The 19,031-nt window shown below is 39.0% G+C and overlaps 1 protein-coding gene across 3 annotated transcripts in view; it reads left to right on the plus strand.

Moving 5' to 3' along the window:
• The first annotated feature begins 1,181 nt into the window (after nt 1–1,181).
• The window catches only part of CRISPLD1 (cysteine rich secretory protein LCCL domain containing 1), a 36,701-nt gene continuing 18,851 nt past the window's right edge, over nt 1,182–19,031 (plus strand). The window contains exons 1-2 of one of the 3 annotated variants that reach the window (XM_033081133.1): nt 1,182–1,252; nt 2,614–2,936. In XM_033081133.1, the coding sequence (XP_032937024.1) occupies nt 2,679–2,936 (258 nt within the window). In that variant the 5' untranslated portion in view covers nt 1,182–1,252; nt 2,614–2,678. Of the gene's footprint in view, nt 1,253–1,722; nt 1,776–2,613; nt 2,937–19,031 lie in introns of those variants that run through there. The other 2 variants (XM_033081123.1, XM_033081142.1) reach the window with 2 other exon arrangements.

Genomic DNA, 19,031 nt, shown 5'->3' on the forward strand with positions numbered 1-19,031 from the left:
GTAATGAAGCTATTTGCTGCTTTATAATGAAATAACACTTGTGCCAGTACACAGAATAAATAGCACATACGAGGTGATAATGCAAAGCTATGCCTCGATGGTACAGAATCTGCATCTTGGCCTCCAGAGGCTTAAAGAGGATGGAAACAAGATACAGCAATACAAAAGTGAAGTGAGTATTAAAAAATTCCAGATCTGACATACAGACTCCAGCAAGTACTTCTAATTTTTTGTTTCTTTCCTATTTCTTTAAACTCTTCTGCATGGCCAGTCTATAAGTATGGCTCATTCTACTGTACCCAAAATACAAGACATAAGTTATCCTGGTGCATAAACACTGAAAAAATTTGCATCTACTCTGTGTATCCAGCTGCACAGTGGCATTTTACCTCACACAGTTTTGTTCTAAAAAAAGTTTAGTGCCCAATACTTGAGTGCAGAAATCCAATTCCAGGATTGCAAGGCAAAAAGTTAGATGGATCAAACAATATGGAGCATTAAGAATTTTAGTGTCTCACAATGTGTAAGTAAAAGGGTACCTACAGCATCCTGCACTTAGTTCCAAAGTCTTTAGGGAAATTATAACTAAAACAGAAAGAGAGAGCACAAGAAGCAGCAGTGTGTTACTTGCATGGCATTGTTTCTCTTGGGCCCATGAAATTTGGAAGCATTTATAGAGCTGGTCTGAAGCCAGCTGGATTCTGATTGAATTTTAACCTCAGCCTCTCAGTTTCTGAAAATGAAAATATAGAAAACTTTTGGAAGCTGATACAGCAGTCCTGTGAAGACTGGAAGTTGGTCAATCCCGCCGTTAGCTCAATGTAACAAATTATACTAAGTAAATGAAATGTCAACCCAACCAGCTTGCAAAAAATTTCAGTCTAGAAGACTTCGATACAACAAAAAGTATGTATCTGATGCCTATTCTTGCTTGGCACAGAATGAGTGGTTACAAACTTTTGAATTCTACTTTGTAAAGAGAAGTCTCATGTGGCTGGTTTGTACCCACAATAAAATTCCTGTCCTGATACCTACAGCCATATTCACATGTTCTGGACTATTGCGGAGCTCACACCTTTTCCTCCCTCCCGTGTCTCAGCAGGATCAGGCCGGCTTAGCATCCTCCTGCCTGCTGCCAAGGATGGAGGCGGTCGGGGACGGGGCCCCCTGGGCGATAGCCTTCGCAGGACCGCGGCCAGCTTCGGGCTGGGGCTGCGGTCCCCGCCCGCGATAAATGCCCGCCGGGCTGCAGGTATCGCCGCGGGAGCCGGTGCCGGTGCCGGTGCCAGTGCCAGTGCCGGGGCAGGGTGCGGGGACCGAGGCCGGTACCGGGGCAGGGTGCGGGGGCTTGCGCCGGTACCGGGGCAGGGTGCGGGGGCTGGGGCTGGGGCCGCGGCGGGCGCGGTGCCCGGAGCGCGGCCGTCCCGCCCCTGCGGAGCCGGGGAGGGAGGGAGGGGTGTCCGCCGCACGTCACCGCGGCCCGCGATAAATGCCCGGCGGGGCGGGAGCCGCGGGGAGAAGCGTGGAGCGACTCGGGGCGGTGGTGGCGACCCGGAGGCGGGCGGGGGAGGCAGCGGCGGCGGCTGAGCTCGGCGGCAGCCCCGCTGCTGGACACGTCCGCGCCCGCCGCGCCGCTCCAGCGCCGCTCGGGGCGGCCAGCGGGGCGAGGCCGTGCCCGCGCCCCCCGGCCCCACGCGGGCGTGGCGAGAGGCGGGCGGCGGAGCGGAGCGGAGCGGAGCTGGCTGCGGGGAGAGCGGGCGGGCGCCGCCGGAGCGGTAAGGGCACTGCCGGGGGCAGCATCCTCGCCGCAGCATCCTCCCGGGGCGGCGGGCCGGGCCGGGCCGGGCCGGGAGCGCTCGGCTCGCTCAGCCCGAGCCCCTCTTTGTGTTTCCCTCGCAGCCGCTGGGGCCGCCGGGCGGGATTCGCGCGTGCTCGCCCAGGGAGAAGGAGGGACCTCGGCTTTGCTACCTAAAGCACTCGGTCGCTTAGTAGGCGTTGTTATAATGTCGCACTCTTGAAAGTGGTGCTGCTTCATCTGAGACTTTTCAGTGCTTTCTTTTGCGTGGTGACTAGCAAAACGCCCTCTCCCCTGTTTTCGTGTCCGAGTTGAATACCTTTTGTTTCATTAGGGTTTTGGAAATCGTAAAACAAAAGCTTAAATCAAAGTAATATTTTGAAATCACTAAGGGGATACTTTAGATCAAGTTAATTGTGGATTTCCGTTTACATTTTGGCGATGACTGCAAGCCTTTAACCTTCTTTTGTTAAGTTCCAATACTGGAAGACCTTATCTCCAGTCTAATCTTCATAGATGTCTGGCTCCTTTTAAGTAGATATGAAAAGCATGCTTTTTGCATGCAGGCACTGAAATGTGCGTGTGAATGTGAGATATAAAACCACTTGAACAAACTGAAGCTGATAAGGCTGAAGATAAGCTGTCTTCCCAAAGCAACAGTGTGCACTTTTAGAGTAAAAAAATGCAGCATCCTACTTTCTCCCCTTAGAAAAACAGTTACAAAATCTGTATGAACTAGAGATTTTGTTGCTTAATAAGTTCATGCAGGCCAGTCCTTCAGTCTACAAATTACATTACTCTCTCTTGTGCATTTACAGCCAGCAAACCTGGAAGAAAGACTTTGTCTTGGAGCTAACTCCTGAGCATTTTGAGATCATTCATCATGAAGTATGTAGTACAGGAATGGCTCAGAGTAACTACCTTGCTATTCATAGCTCAAGCAGTTTCTGCCATGGTGCTTCCCAATGCCACGCTCTTAGAGGAACTTTTGGAAAAGTACATGGATGAAGATGGTGAGTGGTGGATCGCCAAGCAGAGAGGGAAAAGGGCTATCACAGACAGTGATATGCAAAGTATCTTGGATCTTCATAATAAATTACGGGGTCAGGTGTATCCACCAGCTTCCAATATGGAATATATGGTAAGGAAAAACGGATAGTGACATGCGGAAAAAAATGTTCTTAGAATAGCTGCTATCACATTATAAAACAGCATACTTTCAGACTTAGCTTGCTTGTTTTATAATTTAAAGAACTTGTCACTTGTTTGTCTTTTTTTTTTTTGTACAGGTATGAACTGTGAGATAAAAATGCCTGTTTGTGGATCAAGTGTCATGCTCTACTTTTATTAATGTGTTTAATCTCTCATAACTCTGCTAAATTTAAGTGATAGTTCCCCTGTGTTGGGGACAAATTTCCAAAACTGCAGTACTCAATAAAGTTGATTTTACAATTGTGGCCTAAAAAGTTACCATCTGAGAAGAGTACTGAACTATGAAGTTTCCAGATAGCATGCATGTATTCTTTCCCATGCTTCTAGTTTGGATGGAATTTCTGAGCAAAATGAGGGTCTGAAAACAAGAAAGTCTTCTATTTAAGTTGGCATGTGTAACTGGAGGGCTGTATATTTCTGTGTTGAAATTAATAATGTAATGCATGATTTTTGTATATTTTTTTTCCTTAAGAAACCTCTATATTTGGACTATTATTAGTGGCCTTAAATCCCATGTTTCTAAACTTTGTTTTTATGTCATAGTTCAAGGCTAATTCTATCTCTCCTTACTAAGTAGATGAAATCAGGTCATTAGAGCTTTTAAGAGGTTTGACAAAAATGGGCAACTTTTCTTTTTTCTGCACCTTTTTCCTCTCTCCACGTGGTATGTTGTTGACTTATCTGTTCATGCACCAAAGAAATAACATTGGTGTAGATTCAGTTGTTTATATCAAATATTATACAGGCTTCTTGACACTTTCCATGACAGAGGTATATATTGACACATTTCCAGATCAAAATATCTTTCCTAAACTGGAGTGGTGTCTTTCAGGTTGGAGATCTGATTGAACTGAGAATGTGTATGTCCTGGAAAAACCATGCTTGCTTAAACCATCCGTAGAATCATAGGATGGTTTGGGTTGAAGGGGACCTTTAAAGGTTGTATAATCCCCCCCATTAAAGGCAGTTTAACTTAAGTTTACCTGTATGAGTGTTATTGTATTGCAATAAGAGCCATCAGAGAATTAGTTCACAGAATCACAGGATATGTTACCACATATCATCTCCAAACAAAGGGATTATAATACCTGCAACCCCTTTAACCTGTTCAGTTACAGTTTTTGCACATATTTGTAAACTTTGTTTTCTGTTGTGATTTTTTTCACGCCTTGTTATAATAGGGTTAACGTTTTGCTCCCAGTCACTCAGGTTGATTATTTTCTGGAAAGCTAAGAACAAGCTATTAAGTCTTTTTGTAAAAGAGGACTTGGGAAGACTGTTGCTTTCCCCTGTTAAAATACTGCAGGCCTTTTTCTTGAGATTCTGTAAAAGTATAGCTGATTTTTAGTTATGCGCCTTTTTCCATTCCTAATGCCATACTACATTTGTCTGTCTTATGTGTCTTGGAAAGGAGAATTTGGATATACTCACAGAAGTAAGGTTTTTGACAGCTTTATTCAAAGATTCCTCCAGCACTGCACACACTTGGGCTTAGACTCTGTGTTGGGTCTACATCTGGAACAAGCTTTTTTGGTTATGGTGTTTTTTCTCTGCTCTCCAATGATGCCTGAGCCAGAGAGTACAAGTAGCATGGAAAAGCAATTACCCAATTTTAACATCAGGGATGTTACTCAGAACAGAGCAGCAGCTTTCAAGAGAGTGGGATTCAGTTTCTGGCATCATATCCAAGGAAATGAGGGATTAGGATAGGCAAGGGTTTGAGACTTGTGAAGGCAATGGGTCTGTGTAAAATGTGTGGTCAGAGGGATAGATATCTGTGGAGGGACAGGGACAAATGAGAAGGCTGTGAAGAGAGCCTGAGTGGTCAAGAAGGTGTTGAGAAATCATTGTGATGGAGCTTTTGATGAGTAGCTGTGGTTAAGCTAAGACCTGTGACTGTGATTTGGATCAGAAGTTTATGGAGGGAGGTTAAGAGCACAGAAATTTGCTGAGAGGCTATTTGAAAAGTCTAAACCTGTTAGTAAGTGGGGAGCAGGATTGTATCTGGAGGAAGCAGGTGAGAGTTAGTGTAGGGGATGGAGACAGGAGGGTTTAGAAGACAGTGGAAGCCACTTGAACAGAAGGAGGAAAGGACTTTTTCCTTTCCTATATGGTTTGCACATATATTTTTATGGTACTCTTAGAGATTTTCTTTCAATGTCTTACCAAAGATAATTATTAGTGCTCCAGAAGAGGGAAACTATCCATCTAAATGCTTGTCTGATGTTTAGTGAGATAGATGAGTGCATATACTTCTGCAAAGTGCAAAGATGAGTTCAAATACTTCTGTCTCCTTTTGGGGTGGTTTATTAGTATAGACGTACTGGCAAGCAGGTCTCCTGCTATTGGCACAGTCACGTCCCTGTAAACTGCTCTTTGTATTAGTAACTCTCTCCTTGTGAAAAGCGCTGGTTCTGCTTGGGGGAGTGAAGCTTTATGTCTTGCTGAACCTGAATGGAGATGAGCAAGGTCCAGGTGCCTCCCTGATAAACCTGTGTCTCTATACATCTGTGGTATAGTTGAGAAGTTTAAGATATCCAAGAGTGCTTGGAGCTGGGAGAAGTATGTGGGGGCTGCAGGCTCTCTCACTGCACTGTTAGGTTACCCCAGATGTTCCAGACTAACAGGCAGCTCTGGCTGAAGTGCCTCTGTCTTGCTCCTGCCCGTGGAATGCACCTGAGTTGATGAGACTCAACCATGTACTTAAAGAATCAGATTTTAATTAAAAAAATGTAATTTTAGTTTTTTTTTTCATTCAGAGTCATGACACTGTCTCCCTGCATGGCAGGATCAGATGAATAGCAGTGCTGATAAATGAACATTGGAATGCATAGCAAAGGAATGGGTGGGATGGAGATCCACACTGGGTAGGAGCTATTTGCTTTAGTACTGATTTACAAAGTCTAGCCTTACTTTATAAGGCCTGCAGCATAAGATCTTGGTTCTATTAAAAACAAAACAAAAAAAACCCCAAAAAAAACAGCCCAAGGAAAACTAAAAAGTTTCATTACTGAGCTGTACACTCTTCCCATATGCTTTGAAAAAGCAAACATTATTGGGCTGTCATAGTTCAGAGGCCTAAATTTACAGTGCAGTAAGATTCACAGAAGCTAGGTCTAATGAACAAAGAGTTCTCATGGTTGTTTGGCTGAACTTACTGGATGAAAAGTTCATCTTCCCCAGTACTGTGGCTTTGGTGGTGAGCAGTAAAGGATTCCTAAGATAAGAGGATAAGAATAAAGCATGGAAAGAGAAACTTCTGCAATTTCCTCAATCTGCTGTTGTATTTTTTGCATCAGATGGAGTACTCTTACATGGAAATTTCTTTATGCATCTGAAAGCATCTGAGTCCACTTGTATTGTTTGAATCCATGGCATCAATTTGCAGAGCTGTATAAATTTAATTATGCAGTTGGTGAAAAAGAACATTTGTTTTCCTTTAAACTTGATCTTCTATTTGATGCTTTGTTTTAATTTGTTGTGAGAAATAATAATTTCCTCAGTGATCACAAGTCTTTCAGCTGAAGAATCCTAATTCCTTCACTTGAAAATTGTTCTATCTGAAAAACTGTTCCATTTTGCTATGATTCTCCTGTTTTCCTTTTAAATCAAAGGGGGAAGGCAAAACTGTGGATAGTTACGGCATATTGCAAATTGTTATAGTTGCATTTTTCACTTCCTAATAATTTCTAACATTCTTTTACTTTTTGACTTAGTGTCCTACAGCTGGCATGTTTTGTAGAGCTATTCACAATGACTTCAAGATCTTTCTAAGTGCGAAGAGGTTATTTACTACACTACTACTACACTACTGTTATCTCCAGCACCAGCAATGTCCTTATTACTTTTTATTCATTCACATTGAATGCTACACATAATTTTGTCTTCCAATCACTTAGCATTAATGAGTCTCCTGTCTTTATCTTTTATTGTTCCTATCCTGTTTTTTATCTATCCTGTATAGTGAATACTGTATTGCATTCTCTTTTCTTGGGCTGTTGTGGAGAAGGTATGCTGCAGAGACCATGGACACATCTTGCAAGGAATCTGAAAAACTGTTTTGTACTCTTAAATCCCTTTTCTGTCATTTATCACTTCTTTCTTCATCTTATGATAGCTTAACTTTGTTAGTTTGCTAATTTTTAAGTAACTGAGGAATTCTGTGGAAAACTTAAGTGCATTTAACCCTTTTCCACATGTTGACACTTTCAAGGTGTAATATATGTGGGAGCAATTATGTACATATTTCATATCTTTTGAACTTACCCTGTAAAATCATTCCAATGGAAGTTGGTTTTTAGTCTGTGGTTTCTCAGGATCTTCTAGAAGCTTTTAAAAAATAGTATCAACCATGTGCTGGTTTTTGTTAATGTGTAATAAGAGAGATAATGTACTGCACAGTAATTAGAAGTTTAATGAGCAAGTTTTTCCAGGTTCTTGAAGGATATTGTTTGGTCCCAGCAATTGGATGCTGTCAGTATTTTCAGTTTTGGCTGTTGTTTCTTAAGGCTGGTTTGGATCCTCCACCCCGCTTTCTGTCTCTTTTTCTGTATGGAAGAATTCTGGTGTGAGAACGTGCATAAGCTCCTCTGTAGGGAACAGCATTGCAAAAATTCATTAAACTCCTCTGCAGTGGCCTTATATGACCTTATGACTGCATGTTAGATCATTCTTTCCTAGACCTCCTTCTTCAAAGCTGAGAAAGTTTTTGGGTTGTTGACATTATGACTTAAATAGAAAAAGAAAAATCTTTTTTTTGAGGTTATGATGAACAGTGTGTTATGAAAATGCATGGCAAATGCATTGCATATCTGGATTGCTTCCTTTTAAAGAAAGGTGTAAGGAACATTTTCTTTTTACTGCGCGCATGAATTTAACAGCACTGGAAAGTGCTCTACTGTTCTAGAGCTGCCTGTGCCTGCCCAGCCTCTCTTGCCAAAGACCTATCCTTTAAGGTAAAAATGGGAGCCATCATGCTTTGTCCTCCTAATCTCTGGAGGTTTTTTTGGTTTTTTTTTTTAAGCATTAGTTGTGTATCATGAACTGAAATTACAAAACCTTTTTCCCTCCGATAATTTCATTGGTAACATTGCACTTTAGTAAATCTGAATATATGAATATATTAATGAAAACTGATTTTCCTCATGATTATTGCAGTCGAGACTTTAAAAATAGTCATGATTGGATATTTGGATAGTGGAAGTTGTTAATTCCTCTATATTCCAAACAGTTGTAGTTTGCAAAATAAAATGATTCACCAAGAATAATATTCACAAAAGTAATTTTGGTAAATGAATTTATAATGCACTCTACTTTAAACCATTCTTTTAAGTATTCTTCCTTGATTTCATACGTATTTTCCCAAACAAAAAAGTCAAATGATTCATGTGATATCCTCATTCCATGCATGTACCTTTGCTGTACTTGAGTGTTCACATTTCAGCTTGATAGATAGCAGAGCATTTCAACCTGGTATTTCTTGGCCCTGAGCCATGTGCTGCATTTTGTAATTACTGTAATTGGAGACACCAGTGTCTTCTACGGCAGGAAAGTCTTTGCTTATTTCATTATCTCTAGTCCTGGCCAGATCCTGCCAATAAATACCAGGGATGTCATTGCAAAACCCATAACTTGCTTCTGTCAAGTTTTACATTGGAAAACTTGTGAGAAAAATACAAAGTTCTAGAAGTGCTTTTAAAACAGTTTGGATTAGAATATTTATTTAGTATAACTGTGTGGCTCTTCAGGAAAATTCTGGATGTGTATCTGGCAGCAGTATTGGATCCATATTTTGTTCACTGAGGGGGAAAATTATATTTTTCTTAGTTTGGTATAAGGTTGGTATAATACCTCCAAAGGTCTTAGTTTGAAAACCTCGGTAGTGATGTGTTTAAAGTGCTGATACCATGTAATTCCTTTCAAAATCCTGACTAATTCATTACCTCTGTGAAGGACCTTATATTTTGGGAGGCTTGAAGATTTGCCTCTCCATTTCAGTAGCTTCAGGAAGACTTCAGAAGAAAAAAATTAAGAAGTATTGCTTATTTCCTTTTTTTTTTTTTTTAATTTTCCTGTAGGCAATCTTCTGTTATAGTTAAGTGGAAACCATTGGACTTTGGATTATATGAACCCACTAGTGGATAGAGCTCTTGCATGATAGTAAAAGATTATTCATGGCATCATAGTGACTGAATAGGTATCAAAATAAATTGTATTGCTATTTTGTGATGCATTTAGGTTCTGTGGTATTTTTGAGTGAGGGAGAACTCCTCTCTATGTGTATCTGTAATCTCCCAGCTGAAGTTTTGTTTATTTTTGCAGTATTCCTCAGAGAATTGAAACAGCATTAGGAAACATATAGACCTTATAGTGGACATACATGTTTTGGTGAGTTTTTCTGTTCTGTAGTGCCCTGTTAAATTTCCTAGACCTTTCTGACAAAACATTTTGATGTTTCTGTTTAGTGTATCTTACCCAGCTTGCCAAAACTCTTCAGGGATGCTTGATTAAAAACAATTCCTGTTCCTTTTGAGCAGAGGGCTTTGGTTTGTGGAATTCCCTAAGTGGCTGAAGAGCACTTTGGGTGCCAAGAACAGAGCAGCTCTATTCAGAGTGAACCTGCCCCCTTTCCCTCTGGTTTTCCACTTTTCTGCTTCACTTCAAAGATTGGTGGAAGTGCTTCAGCTTCTTTGCCTGTGCTCAAAGGCTACTGACTCTGCATCAAAGAGCACAGTGACGTTGACTTATCCTCTTATTCTCCCTGGCAGTTTTAGCAAAGGATTGTGCAATGTGAAGTGGCCAAGAAAAAAAGTGGTATGACTTCTATTGATGTAATGCCAACAACAACTAAGCAGCTCCAAGTAAAGAAACTGAAAGTGGAAAGTAGCAAAAAGGCTCACTGTCTCAAAGTTTAAGGGAGCCTTCCCAAAATAAAATAATTAGCAACACAGGACAGACACTGTTCATCTTTTATTTTTGCTGTCAGAGAACTTCTTTGTCCCCAACAAAACAAAATCATTAAATATTAATCAGTAGTAGCAGAATCTAAGCTTAAGTACAAAATATGAACAGAACACAGAAAGGATCAATGAGATTTATAAAAGTACCTCCCTGTTGCCTGTGACCTTCATGATATTTGCCTCAAAATCTTCCTTAACTAATTTTTTTCTTTTTAATTGAGGAAAAAAAACTTATTTCTTAAAATTATTTCATTGAAATGTGAGAAATGAAGTTATCCTGTTCTACATAAATATAATCAGCCTTAGATTTGGCATGAGTGACTATCATTGAAAAAATGTGATTCATTCAAAAGGTTATCCTCTGGTAATATAAAGATGGACAAATTCCACTTTATTATGAAAGAAGGTAACAGTTTCTTAAAGTGAGACTGTTAAATCCAGACTTCGGCTGCCTGATACATATCACAGTGGATTTGTCCTGAATTCGCTGTTGGATCTTCAAGTGGTCAGGGATTCTTTTAATACATTTTCCAATGGTTTTTGAGATTTTATTTGAAAGTATTTATGACTAGTGTCAGGTCACATATGATCAATAGATCCTTTCTGGCAGCAAGTTCAGTTCACTTATGTCAAAACACAGTGGTTATCTTTTAAGAGCATTTAGTTTGACACATATTTGAGATACCATGACTAATTCCTGTTCAAAGTCCAGGAAATTCTGTAACATCTCTAAAACTGCTGTATGAAAGCAATCAGTTACAGTGAGTTTAACCTGGTAATCTCTACTAGGATTTGAGGTAAGGACCTGTGCTTTGGTCAGTTTGTGATTAGGTATAAATATTCATGAATACTATTTGTAGTGAATGTGTGCAATTCATAATTTGACAATGGACAAACTAGAGAAATCAAGATCGGCTTTCATGCTGTTGCTTCTCTTCCATTCCTGTTAGAATATAGAAGTGAGTAGGAGATTTTTAGTCATGTTCTAATAGACAGTCTTAATGCACTGCTTTTTAAAAGTAGCAAAGTAAATGCACTGTTTCAGATCGCCTTAGAAAGCTAATATTCCAGCAAGGTTTTTATAACATTCTTAGAGTACACAGAGAATTAAACGTGATTAGTCATGTCTGCTGGTTCCTATTCCTGGTTTTACTTCTTCAACACAAAAAGCTCTAACACATGAAGCTGTAATAAGGAGATACTTCTAAATATTGGTGCAATTTTTTCAGTGTTTGGGAACAATATTTTTGGCCTTATACCACTTTCCTGTTTCCAAGCAAAAACCACAGTTTTCCTACTTTTTACTCTTTTCCAAAAGAGTAGTTGAAACCTCAAGGTCTATTCAGGGATCTCTGCCCAGTTTAAAGCTCTATAAACTCTAGTCTGCCACATGGTAGGATGCAAGTTCCTTACCAATTCACTTCTAGCCAGGTAGTAGTTTTCCAGCAGAAAATGCCTGTCTTTACTTTCTTGGTAGAGGAAAGTTTGGCAGTTTTAGCTATTCTTTCTTTGTGCTTAAAGAATATATCAGAACTAGTTAGTATTGTTGGGGTTTTATTTTCAAGGGGATTTTGCCTGGTGTTACAGTACTCCTGAGTTTTTGTGGTCACTGCTGCATAAGGGACCTCAGGCTGTGGGGAGGACACATTTTTTTCTGAGTCAAATGACTGGAGGTAAGCATCTCAGTTGAGTGCATGTTATTTACTTTTCAGATGTGCTAATTATCATTAGTTTTCATGGACTTCCTTCGGCATCTTTGTGCTGATGAAATGGCCTCACTGAAGCATGACTGAAAGACAAGCTGATGAAAACTGCCAATGTCTGCTCATCAAGAAGAGATCATGTCAAGCCAAACCATCTTACTTTTTTAATGACCCAGTGATTAGGGAAGTATTAGGTGCCATATTTTGACTCTGGAAAGTTCTTGACACTTTCCCTGATGTTTTTGTGAGAGAAAATTGACAGAACCTCCTTTTAAGCACGTGTGAGCAAAGAGTACGCCTGAAAACTGCAGTGTGTATGTTTTTGTGTATATATATATATATAATGTGGGCACAGGATGGGGTTCTTTTAAAGAACATGATGAAAATCAGAACTTGGGAAATATGAGTAGTGGCCAGGGATCAACATGATGAAACTTAACTGCACAGATGGAATGAGGAAGGAATCAAACAAGTGAAATACAAGGGATAAAACCTAGAGGTAAAACTTCAATACAAAGATGCAGGAGTTGCACTGACTTAAAAATATGTAAAAAGGAGTCATCTATGTGTGAAATTGATGAGAACTTACCTGAAATGCAAATGTCTATTTTTGGTAATTTTTAAAGAATGGTCTACCTATTCTAAAGAGAATGAAAGAAGTTAATACATGATTTATGAGATGATTGAAGGAATGAAGCAGCTGAATTTGGTTAATCTGAAAAATAAATAAAGATAGTTACACGAAAGAGATTTTTTTTTAAATTTTATTTTTATGTGACAATAAAATATCAGCTAGCATTGCAGGTCAGGAGGCTTACATTGCATACCAAGGAGATCCTCTTTACTCTTACAATCATAAAAATCTAGAAGAAAATTAAAGTAAATAGTCTGAAAATACTGTTACAATTTTAAATTACAAAAATGTGGATAATGCACATATATTTGTGTATTTGTGTTATCAGTGGAAAAGGCTAGATAGACTATGGTCAGGTTCAATCTCTTAAAGTAATTTTAGCTGTACTTTTCTGTTTTTCTGTGTTGGTGCCATGCAGGTGATTTCTACTTTTTAACTGTATTTCTGGAATATTTGCTAATGGCATTTCTCATTCTAGGTTTCATCTTTACTTTTTTCCTTCTCAGTGTCATTAGTCTTAATACAGTGGATTCTTTTAAAAAGTAAATAAATACCCATACTGTACCGTGGTATTTACTTTACCACTCTTTCCCTATATTTAGAATGTATACAGCAATGAGGTATTTATACTATGCCATGGTAAATGTTTACTTTCAGTGGTGCCCACTGTACTTACTTTTCCACTTTTACTGAGCTAAAATTTTAGCTCTTCTTTAATTTCCATACAGTTCCAGTCCATATGATTTTTTTTCTGCTTTCCAACATATGTGAAAATATCTCCAATTAAAATGTTATCACTGTTGAGGTTGGGTTTTTAAAAATTATTTCTATTGGAAAATATTTTTGAGCTACTGGTCTTTGCAGTCCTGTTACAATACCTTTTGGTGTAATAGGTGGACTCATGCTGGTGTGGCTTGGATGAGAATGGATGTTTTTGAATTAATATTTGTGCAACACAAATGGTGGGATTCATCTCACAAAGCTTTTGATGTCTGTGATGTAGATGTCCGCATTTGAGCCAGTCTCTTTTAGTTAGTGGAGAAAAATGAGAATCTTCAACACACAGTTTTTCTCAGCTAAAGGTGGGTGGCTAAAATTATCTCCCTCTCTACATGCTTATTTGTCTATGTAACTGCAAAAGTAATTTAGATAATTAGCTCAGATATAGGTATCTGCTTTGAGGGTGTTTAAATTCAGGGGAGGTTAATCCCACCCCATGTAATTTGTTTGGCTGTTGATGAATTTTTATTTAAGATGTGGTAGTCCCACTGAAACAGCAGCTCCTCCGTTAAGCAGAGCATTGGTTTAGGTCTACACTCTACCTGAACCCCAAGTTGACAGAGGTTAAATTCCAAAATTTGTAGTGCAGTCTGTAAAGCTAAACTGGCATTAGTTGTGGTTTATTTTAATGTGGTATGTTGTAAACCAGAAGCAGTCAGAAGATCCATATTGCCTGCAGTGCAGCGTCCCTGCTGAAAATGCAGTGCAATCTTTTGGGGTAGAGGAAGAGTCGGTAGCTGGAGGCAGTAACTGCTGCTACCAATCAGTTTAACCTGCCCAGCTGGGTTTTGGCTTCAGCTAGGGTGGTGTTTGAGAACATTTGTGAAACACTGGTAGTGCCATATTTGTGTTTCTTTGATGGTGCATAAGTTTTAGCAGGACACTGATGAAAGAAATGCCTGTGTTGACAAGTGTTGTGGTGCCATTCAAACAGATCTGTAGAGCAAAAGAATTGATGCTAATTGCATTTCAGGGTTTGTTTTTTTTTCTGCTGTGTCTTTCTGTGGAATGAATATCCGTGAACAACTTCAAAGTGCACTCTAGCTGTGTTCTGCAAAACAAAAGAAGTAAGTTCAAGGAGGTTCATACTGCTGGGCAGTTTGTGATATTTTCAATGTGTGCCTATGTCAACGTAGAAAACCAACCCTGATGATGATACCTTATCCAAAAGATAGATCTCATGTAGTTTTCTGATAATGAGCATTGGGCAATACTTTTTCTTGATAATTCAAGTTGGATTACCTTGCATGTAGTACCAAATGATCCCCAGTCAGCGCTTGTCAGACCTGGGAATCAGCTGCCTGGATGCACTTTCATCTTCTTGTTCTCTCCTTATTTACCAAGGAAATCTAGAAGAGAGCAAAGTCATTGAAACCTATTCATATCAGAACATGGATGAGGGAGCTAGTGAATGAGAAATCAGGTGCTGTGCACGCCTGTATTTCAAAAAATTATGGTCTCCCTTTTTATGAAAAGAAGTTTCCTATATTTTTAAGTAACGGTGTTTGAAGATTTAATTCATCCTTTGGCAAGAAAAAAGGATCCTTGCCTGTAGCTATGCAGAGATTTCTTTTCAAGTTTATAATTTCTTTCAGAGTTGTTTTAAAAGTGTCCTTGGTTTAAATCTGTAAAATACTGACTGTTTCTGAGTATTATGGAAGAACTTCTTGAATTAAGCTTAAAGCTTAATTCAGATCAGCTCAATATATATTTCAGTTGCCGGAGTTTAATATCACAAATGACATTGTAGTTAAAATTTGAGAAATGCTTACTTCTGGTAAGATGTAAAATAAATAGGTTGCTGTGACTCTTCATATTCTTCCATTTTTCTTCTGGCTTTTAAAATGCTGAGCATCTTGGCATTTTAAATATCACTAATTAGTTTTGTATTTATTTGAAGTTCTTCATTGTGTTATTTGATCTGAATGAACATGAAAACTTAGGTGTTTATCTTGGTATATGAAGAGGCTTTCATTGTTTGAAGCCCCAAGCTACCATAATATATGTGAAGTAAGGGAATGCTATTAAAAGCACAACAATAAAATTCCTATTTCAGTAAAGAGGTATGCTTTAAATACTTATCCAGATTATTTTACATGTTTGTTTGATTTAGCCTGTTTTGTGAGTGAAATGTATTATATTTAGAATTAATGTGACAGGATTATTATGAAAAAACTTTAAAATAAACAGTCTTTTATCCTTAAAATTAAGATACATAGTTTTTTCCCCCCATAACTTCAATTAGAATAACTAGTTTAGGAGAGAAATTTGGATCTCCTATTTTAATTACTGAAAGAGAAGAACAAAATTCAAGGTGGTATCAAAAACGTAAAGCAGCTTCTTCCTATTCTTGATCCCATCTCTGAAGCAGTGATTAGGCATGTTGATAATTCAGTAAAAAATCTTCTGAATCCTTCCAATTCTACCTACATGTAGCTGTAGAAATGGCCTTTAAAAATACCTTTGAGCTGATTTTCTGGGCGTAAGCTCTGATGTGGCATTGCAATCTTAGAGATTTCTTGTACAATTTTTTAATTTGTTTTCAGAAACTCATATGTATTCATGTTACTAGCACCTCTGTATAATTTTTGCATTACTGGAGTTGTCAGATATAAATTTAAGATAGTTTTCCAAATGGTTGCATCAGGGATTGGAATACCATTTATAGAATCACAGAACTGGTAAGATTGGAAGGGAGCAGAGCGAGTTTTCTAGTCCAACCTCCCTGCTCAAGCAGGGTCATCCTAGAGCACATGGTGCAGGATAGCATCCAGATGATTCTTTAATATTGCCAGTGAGGGGGGCTGTACAACCTCTCTGGGCAATCTGTTCCAAGGTTCAGTTGCCTGCACAGTAAAGTTCTTCCTCCTGTTTAGGTGGAACTTCCTGTGCACCAGTTTCTGCCCATTTCCTCTTGTCATATTGCCTGGCACTACTTGACTCCAGTCTCTTGGTCCCCTCTTACTTGGGGTTTTTCCTCCCCAGGTGCAGAACCCTACATTTGCCTTTGATGAATTTCAAAAGGTTCTCCTCTGCCCATCTGTCCACCCCGTTCAGGTCCTTCTGAAGAGCTGCACAGCCCTCTGGGGTATGGGCAACTCCTCCCATCATTGTGTCATCAATGAACCTCCTTAGGAGACATCTGCTCCTTCATCCAAGTAATTGATAAAAAGTTAAACAATATTGGGTCCATTATCCTGTCACCACTACCGACAGGCCTCCAAGTAGACCCTGTTCCAGTGATTACAACCCTCAGGGATCTGCTGTTCAGCCAGGTCTCAACACACCTCACTGTTCACTCATCAAGTCTGCAGTTTTTGACTTTGCCTATGAGCATATTGTGCAAAACAGTGTAAAAAGCTTTGCTGAAGTCAAGATAGATGATATCCACTGCTCTCCCCTCATCCAACCAGGCAGTTGGTTCATCATAGAGGGAAATTGGGCTGGTCAAGCATGATTTACCTGTAGTGAATCCGTGCTTGGTACTTCTGATCACCTTGTCCTTCACATTGGTGGGGATGACCTCCAGAATGGGGCCCTCCATTGCCTTTGAGGGATTGAAGTGATGCTGTGGTAATTTCCTGGGTCCTCATTCTTGTGCTTTTTGAAGACGGGGGTGACATTTGCGTTATTTCAGTCCTTGGGCACCACTCTGATCTCCACAAGATTTTCAGACATGATTGTGAGCAACCTCACTATTGTGTCTGCCAGGTCTCAGCACTTTTAGGCCCATTGACTTGTTGGTGTCAAGTTTGCCTTGGTGTTCTCTGACCCAATCCTCCTTTACAGAGGGAAACTCTTCCTTCTGTTATTCCACTACTCTGATCTCCTAGATCTGAGATCTGATCCTGTCAGTGAAGCCAAATGCAAAGGTGTTCCCTCTACCAGGGACCCTGCTCCATGTAGTAACAGGCCCACACTATCCTTAGTTTTCCTTTTCTTACTGTACTTGAATGAGTCCTTCATTTTGTCTTTGTTGTCCTTGACCAGATTGTTGAAGGGCCTTGGCCTTCTTTCTCTATTTTTTATTTACTCTGGCAACCTTTCTATATTCTTTCCCAGTGGCTGACCCTGCTTCCACCTCCTGTGTATTTCCTGGCTATGATTGAGTAATGACAGGAGTTCTTTATTCGTCCACACAGGTCTCTTACCCCCTTTGCCTGATTTCTTGCTCATCAGAATGCCTCATCCCTGAGTCTGGAGAAAATGGTCCTTGAATATTAACTTTTCCTCTTTTTATTAAAGGTCACTATAGTGATCCTGGTTGGGAAACCTTTTCATTTCTACATTGATTTGGATTTGTGTTTTATGGCTTCTGTCTTGGTAGGTCTTGGAGACACAAGTAACTGTGACTTCTAGCACTTTTATCTCTTTTTCATCTACTGGCTGTAGGACATTAGTGATGTTTTGTTCACACTTTTTCTTTGAAGCCTCTGGTAATGAAGAAAGTGATTCAAATCTCTAGAAAATTCTTTGGAACTGGAACATTTGGACATTCTTCCAGAATGTTTTGTAAAATTGATGTTCCTTAGTAGAGTTGTTTTTTACTTTTTTGTTTGTTTGTTTTAATTTTAAGTTCTGTGGAAGACATTTCAGGAAGTGTAGGCTTTGATGAGAAAATGAACCCATTGAACAATAAACATTGCACTTGAAGTTTTTTTTCACTATAGTGCAATTTACACTTGACTAATGTTTTTTTTACACCTGAATATGTAACACTTTTGATATTTGCTCCATCACATCTCAAAATATACTTCAGTGAGTAAAATGAGAAAGAAATTAAGTTATTTCTTGGTAGTCATAAATGAAGCTGCTTCAAGGAAAGAGCATTATGATGAGGCCAATAAAGTGGGAAGTGTGCTTATCTCTGGCTGGGTAAAGTAAAGGGAGTAAAGACTATTTTATACCATGGGTGAAGGCAGAGAAACAGTTAAAGAAGACAGAATTTTTTTTGAAGGCTGTATCCAATTTCAACAGTACTTGGAGTGTGGGTGTTCATCTGTCAGGAGGATTAACGATGAATTTAAGTTTTTCATCAGAAAGCTGTTTGTTCTGAGTTCTGGATGGCTCTGTCATGCATAGCTTTCATCACTCTTTAAAGAAAATTTTATTAAAGGTAACTACTGCACAAACTTGAAGAGCTGATTCAAGCAGCTACTATTGATTGCCTAGCTCTAAATTTAAAAAAAAAACCCCAAAAGTATCATTATTTCAGTTAAAGTAGCTCCATAACATATTTTTAAACTTGTGTTGTTTTAGGAGTAGGAAATGTGGGGGGATGCTTTACAAGACAATATCTCCTGGCTTTCTGAAGGTCATAAAAACTATAAGAAATTCTAGCTAGCCTTGGAGATAGAAGTTCTAAAACTGAGCAAGTGCTGAAATTTTTTTCTGTTGTAAGTCTAATGTATTCTGAATTTGTATTTCAGAGTCCATTTGGCAAAACCATTCCTAATAGCAATTTTTTGGGTAATGTGTTAACTTTGTGACTTGCTCATCCTAGGAGAAAAATCTATGTATTATAAGATTTTGAGGTGACTTAATATCATACAATATATGCAACAAAGACAAATTGTAGTGGCTTTTATTTTCAATATTATGGTCTTGTGGTTTTGTGGTAGAAGATCAAACAACTCTACTACAGCCTATAAGAACAAAGTATATATGTGGAGAAAGTGTGTTAATGTGTTTTTGCAATGGGTACAATTGCAGAAGAACATTTTATGGTGGTATGACAGCTAAAGGGAAGAGGAAAAGAATTATATGAACTGTCATAAAACTTCATGAGTTAAGATTAGAATATTTTCTTCTGGAGATTAAAAAAAGTAGTGGCTTATGACACAGAAATAATACCCCAGGAGAGAGAACGGAAAATTCGTAGAGTTATCTAAAGTCAGTGGTCTTTGTATCCATAGGTGGATCAAAAGATTTATTCTGTCACTAGTATA

This window comes from Catharus ustulatus, chromosome 1 (assembly GCF_009819885.2).
Source record: "Catharus ustulatus isolate bCatUst1 chromosome 1, bCatUst1.pri.v2, whole genome shotgun sequence".
NCBI classification, from domain to species: Eukaryota; Metazoa; Chordata; class Aves; order Passeriformes; family Turdidae; genus Catharus; species Catharus ustulatus.